Source organism: Buceros rhinoceros, unplaced genomic scaffold, assembly GCF_000710305.1.
Source record: "Buceros rhinoceros silvestris isolate BGI_N320 unplaced genomic scaffold, ASM71030v1 scaffold12306, whole genome shotgun sequence".
Lineage (NCBI taxonomy): Eukaryota > Metazoa > Chordata > Aves > Bucerotiformes > Bucerotidae > Buceros > Buceros rhinoceros.
The window spans coordinates 10,927-17,233 of NW_010419380.1; the positions used below are offsets into that span (position 1 = coordinate 10,927).

At 41.5% G+C, this 6,307-nt stretch overlaps 1 protein-coding gene across 1 annotated transcript in view; it reads left to right on the forward strand.

Annotated features, from left to right (window-relative positions):
• The window catches only part of MCOLN2 (mucolipin 2), a 20,046-nt gene that overhangs the window by 7,337 nt on the left and 6,402 nt on the right, over positions 1–6,307 (forward strand). The window contains exons 4-10 of the mRNA XM_010138896.1: positions 987–1,074; positions 1,212–1,308; positions 1,758–1,857; positions 2,433–2,548; positions 3,904–4,053; positions 5,390–5,491; positions 5,604–5,726. Of these exons, the coding sequence (XP_010137198.1) occupies positions 987–1,074; positions 1,212–1,308; positions 1,758–1,857; positions 2,433–2,548; positions 3,904–4,053; positions 5,390–5,491; positions 5,604–5,726 (776 nt within the window). The remainder of the gene's footprint in view (positions 1–986; positions 1,075–1,211; positions 1,309–1,757; positions 1,858–2,432; positions 2,549–3,903; positions 4,054–5,389; positions 5,492–5,603; positions 5,727–6,307) is intronic.

Sequence of the window (6,307 nt, forward strand, 5' to 3'; positions counted from 1 at the left end):
CCTGTTGGTTTTAGTACCTCCCTAAAAATGCAATTGTGTAGACTATAGGAAGCTCTTATCAACTGCTGTCAGTAGCAGGTTGTGGGTGGGTTTGTGATTTGTTTTGTTTTCTTTTGGTTTTTTTGTTCCTGTCCAGCTGCAGAAAGTTCAAATACAGAATTTTGGATGCTGGTGAGCCTGTACCTTCAGTGGGCAGAGCTGAGTCCTTCCTGTTAGGCTCTCAGGATTTATTACATGAATGTTGTGGCTTTAACCCCAGCCAGCAACTAAGATCCACCCTCAGCTGCTTTCTCACCCCCCACACCCCAGGAGTATGGGATAGAGAATTGGAAGAGTAAAAGTGAGAACCCGTGGATTGAGATAAAGACAGTTTAATCGTTAAAGCAAACACCGTGCGCACAAGCAAAGCAAACCAAGGAATTCATTCACTACCTTCCCTGGGCAGGCAGGTGTTCAGCCATCCCCAGCAATGCAGGGCTCCATCGTGCTTAAGACAAAACACAGTAACTCTGAACATCCCACCTTCCTTCTTCCCCCATCTTTATAGGCTGAGCATAACGTCATATGGTCTGGAACACCCCTTTGGTCACTTGGGGTCAGCTGTCCCGGCTGTGTCCTCTCCCAGCTTTTTGTGCACCCCCAGCCTGCTCACTGGTGGGTTGGTGTGAGGAGCAGAAGAGGCCTTGGCGTTGTGCAAGCACTTCTCGAAATAACAAAAACATCCGTGAATCCTCAACGCTGCTGACAGTGAAAATCCAAAACACAACCCCCTACTAGCATCTATGAAGAAGATTAACTCTATCCCAGCCAAAACCAGCACAGTGAACGTGTTTCTGGTCCCCCTTGTTGAGCCTCCCCATGGATAGGATTGCTCAAAATTAACACTTTGCCTGGTTAGGACTTCCCATTCAACTTGATTATTTCAGTTTTATGCAGCTTTCTAGGTGAAGATTTTAAAATTACGACTTTTCCTTTTTTCCTCCTAGAATGTATCTTTTTTAAGCCACAGGAGCTAGCTGGTAAGAAGGCTGAACTGAAGCTGAACTCCTCTTTTTTCAATCTTGAATTTTACAGGTAAAGCAGGGGTCTATTTTTCGTTTGGCCTTTCATGTGATTATGGTGGTTTCTGAGTTGCACAGTTTTCTTGCATTGTGTGTGTGTGAACTTTTGTGTGTGTTTATGTATATTTATGCACTTTTTAAAATGTTCAGGCTTATACAGGTCGACATCTCCTTCAAGCTGAAAGGCATTGCTCTACAGACAATCCACGCCCGTGAGCTGCCTGACTGCTATGCATTTCAAAATACTGTGAGTATGGGGCACTTCCAACATTGTATATGCAACAAGAGCTTAAGCTAAGAGGTAGTCGTCATCCGCGTCTTTCGACTGCAAGGGAAAAGCAGTTGAGCATGTCCTGGCTCATACCCCTCCTTCCCAAAGGCTGCTGAAATTGTGTTGCCATGGGACAATATTATTTTGTAGCATATTCCAGCTGGTAACTTCATAACCTGAAAAGGAGATAAGTAAGTGTTATTCTTCTAAACATTAGATGGAAGTTTGGCCTCTTGGAATGCTGCTTTTTATGCTATATGTGACATGTTCTCAGATATGTCTCCACCAACACTTAAGGTGACAGCTTTCTTAAAAGCTTACCTGACCAACAAATTTTAATGCATATTATTTCAAAGCAGTTACTGAGCCTTTTTATGGAATGAGATTTTGTTAGTCTTTTTTCTCATGTACTCTTGTGTTTCCAGATAACTTTCAATAATAGAGCCCACAGTGGAAAAATCAAAGTCTATTTTGATAGTGACACTGATATTCAAGAATGTAAAGACTGGCACATATTTGGCTCTGGTGAGTGTGGTACAGGTGTGTTCCCCTACTCTATAACAGTCTGTCTAGCATGACGTTCTCCACCCTGTTCATTGATTGATAGGATTAAGCCAAGGAAAACAGCTGATTCGGGTTCACATGACGGGTTATAAAGCTGTGGATTAAAAGAATACAGTACAGAAAATTAAGCACGTTTCTGATTGCAGGTCATGGAATGACAAATGATGTGTGATAAATTTCTTTTATGTTGTTGCTCATTGGTCTTAATTTAATAATGTTGCTGTGGCCAAAGTCTGCATTTCTTTTACTTCCTGCAGCTGTAACGCTGTTGGAGTACAGATGGACAGATGAACTTAGTGCAAAAAGGGGACGATTGTATTAATATACCTATTTTTGGGTTTATGTTGAAGAACTTGAACGTGCTTTGCACTCTTGTGGCCCAGTCTCAATAGTTGCAGAAAGACTGTTTCTTATAACCCATCTATTTATAGTGTGATAGTGTTCAGGTGCAAAATATGTGACGTGGAAACAATTTGTGCTCAGAGAGATTAAAAGATTGAAGAGACTGACTCTACTTCCTTTCTTTGACTCTTCAGTTCTCCAGAAAAACACTCAGTATATTCTAGTCTTTGATGGATTTGTCATTTTAAGTTGCTTTGCTTCTCTCATCCTCTGCACACGATCCATTGTTCTTGCTTTGAGACTACAAAAAGTAAGTACAGTGCTCATAATAACAATGTTTATTTTGTCTTTGTCTTGTTTGCTGCTCATCTTGTCAAGTGATATGGTTTGAAATACTGGGTAGTATTTCTGTTGCAGGATGTTGCTCTCTTACTATGTCTCTGTCTCTAGAAAGGGTGTGTAAATGCCTGTGCTGAACAGGCTTTTACTTCTGTTTGTCTAGTGCTGTAATACATAGTATTTTGTTCTATCTCTCAAGGGCAAAAGAAGGAGCCTTTTTTTTTGTCCAGGACTCAATTTTTTTCCAGGTTTTTATACTAAAAAAACCTGCTGAGTCTTTTTGCTGCTAACATCCAACACATCCTGCACCTTCATGAATTCTTCTTTCCCTGGCTTCAGAGTAGAATTCCTATAGTGGTCTTATCATAAATCATAAATTAATGCTTTAATGAACTTCCCTCAAGGCCAGCTCTATCTGGAGAAAACAAAGCCTAGCATCTAGTCTAATTCTGGCTGGGTTTTTTGGTCTTTCTGGGGCTGGAACCACCCTTTTCCAGTTCTCCCTCCACAGTCCCTCATTGCCATCTGCAGCTTCCCTGCTCACCTTCCTTTGCAGACTGAGACTAGCCTTGTTGGACTTCATCTCGAGCTACTTGCAGAGCTTCCTGTAAGCAGGCTCAGATCTTCTGGTCCAAATACTGATGTAGGAACACAAGCTGGGACCTGAGTTGAGCCAGCTTATAACCATTAATTGGCACAAGCTTTGCAAGCATGTGACTTAAATGAGTTGGGAGAGGAGTTCAGGATAGGTAGAATATGAAAGCACAGATAGTTGTTTATCTTATTCAATATATCCCTTTTGTAGCTGGTAAACAAAACGAGTGAAGAGGACACAATTCAGCAAAGGCATTGTCAAACTCCGGTCAGGAACAGGGACATCAGCATTTATTCATGGCCAAAAAGAGCAAGTGAAAGCAGATAGGCAGTGCAAAGCAATACTGCTGGCTCTGTTGAAAATAAGGCCTCTTGCCTTACAGTTGTATTTGAGTTATTCTTCTTTTCACATCTTTAATTGGTGGCATTGCTCTGTTGGAGGTGGATAGAAACTTCTGTGAAGGGGGCAAAAAAGGGGATAACAAGCCATGGTTAGGCTGGTGGGGGTTGGCTGTTAAGTCTGCAGAAAGTTTCACTGGCTTAAACTAATCTTTTTTTATTTTTTTTTTCCTATTCATTTCTGTGGCTGAGAGTTTTAAGCCATTATTCCAGCAAATACTTGAGAGGAAAAGGGGGTATGTGATGCTTGAGCATTGCTATACTACTAGGGCATCTGTACATAATTTTCATCCAGGTTGACCTATAACTAAACATCTAAATGCTTATCAATAGAGATTTGCAAACTTCTTCTTGGAGAAATACAAGCGTCATATCTGTCATGCTGATCGCCTGGAGTTCATAAATGGATGGTATGTCCTGGTAATTATTAGTGATGTGATGACAATCATTGGATCAATCCTAAAAATGGAAATAAAAGCCAAGGTGAGAGTTTAATCGTTCAGATAAAGAATAGTCTTGTTACAACCACATGTAGTGTGTTTTAACTTGGGGACAAATGAAAGTGAGCTGTCACCGTCACCAATCATCTCATTCACTTCTGCTAGTTCTGTATTCTCCATTTCTTAGTGCTGGTTTGACTGATAACTGGTTTCAGTCCCTTTTCCCCAGAGTCTTACAGTAAGACCATATAAGCTATTTAAACATCTTACTTCCACAGTGGTAAGTCCCCTAATCCCTGGGAACCTGGGTATAGGACTTGTGGTAGACTGTTCCTAACAAGAAGAAGCCAACTTGGCTTGTGTTATTTCTGTAAGGAGTAATACATATTGTACAGGGAAACCAAGAGTCATCCCCTTGGGTAAGACAGGGGATTTGATGGCTTGTGGACTGGAAGCATGGCTGTCACAGCTTGCTTTCCTGGCCTGTCCAAGCTACAGGCACAGACAGTGTCACCTGCTCGTCCTTGACCTCCCAGTCTGGGCTTGCTAAAATCAATGTGTTTTGTCCAGCTGGCAACTCTTCAGGGCTTTTTTTTTTGTTTGTTTGGTTGAATATTTTCTTCAACAGAGCTCTATGTCAACAATTCATGTGTTCACAAAACTTTGTGTTCTGGGAAAAACAGGATAGGTAGTGTGCTGTTCCTGCTTCATGTGAGCTGAGGTTCAAAGGGCGGATGATGCCCAGAGTGCCTTTCAGAGGAAGCACTTGAGAACCTTCAGCTGTGTGGTGAGGTGGGGGGATGAGGGTAGGAAATCTTGAGCTAGATTATTACCTCATGCTTATTGTAACCAGATCTAGCCTTCTAAAGTAAAATACAAGTAGAATTGGTTATAAACTTCACTGGTAGTAAGGAGTATGTTCAGGCTCTGAACAGCTGGCAGACTCTTGAGAGCTGTAAATGCATTTAGCATGGAAAAGGCTGTAGCCCTGAGGCTCACTTTTCATTTAAATGATGGCTTATGTTTTGCTAAATAGCAAATGAGAGCTTATTTGCCTAACAATAGCATATATTAACCTTTTTTAAACAAAAATTTAGTAATAATGAATCTAATATTAAAACTGTGTCGTAACCAGAGTAAAGGCTTTAGTTCATCATGCAATCCACAAGAATATCAGCGTAGATGAGCTTTCATTTGCAGCACTGTTGAATTCGGGTGACCTCACTAAATCAGAACAAAGTGAACTGCAGTTATTTTTGTGATGTAGCAACATATTTTCACTTCTGGACTGCCCTGCTTATTTGAACTGATGGAACTTGGATAGCTGTTAAGCTGCCATACCTACTGCTTTGTAACTTGACCACCTGCTCTGTTCTCAGAACCTCACAAGTTACGATGTCTGCAGCATTTTACTTGGAACATCAACTTTGTTTGTCTGGGTTGGAGTCATCAGATACCTGGGATATTTTCAAACCTACAATGTAAGGCAAGAATCAAATATTCAACAATTGAAGCATCTATTTGTCACTCTTACTCAGGTCTCTCTAACTTGTGCCTTTTTCCCTTTCTCCTTTCTCCCGCCTGGACATGTAGGTGCTCATATTAACTATGCAGGCGTCGTTGCCCAAAGTGCTAAGGTTTTGTTGTTGTGCTGGGATGATTTATCTTGGCTATACTTTCTGTGGCTGGATTGTCCTGGGACCTTATCATGAAAAGGTACGCACTCCTTTTCTGGTGTAATGATGTGTAAATATCCGTGTGTGTCTGATTCCAAGTGATAACAACAGGAATTGATCTTAAATTCATGGATTTGTTTAAAAGCTGTATTCTGAAGAAGTGTTTCTCCTTCCATGTGTTCCTCCCGCTGTCTACTCTTTTAACAAACCAACTGTATTCTTGCTTTCACTGTCTGCTTGAACTCAGCGTAATCCCGAACACGAGGCTGTGTTTGTGGTGACTATGGTTTATCCTGGCAGTGGCTGGCTGGGGACTAGAGGTGAGTTGGTCTGCTATCTCTTTCGCCCTCTTCTGGCAATCCCAGTTCAGCTCGGTGAAAGAGGAGCTAGTTAACCATTACCGTTTCTGGGAATCTCCTTGGCTCTAACTTTGGTTTTCCAAATCTTTCCTGTGCCATGTAACTTCAGCTCCTAAATCTTGACTCATAAGGGGGTGGATGAATTCTTGTCTTGTTTACTGTGCTTCCCGTGTGTGAATGTGGTGTGGGGGGTTTGTTTGTTGTTTGTTGGTTGGGCTTCTTGGTTTGATTTCAGAGTGTGTGTCTGGCACGTTGTCTTGTC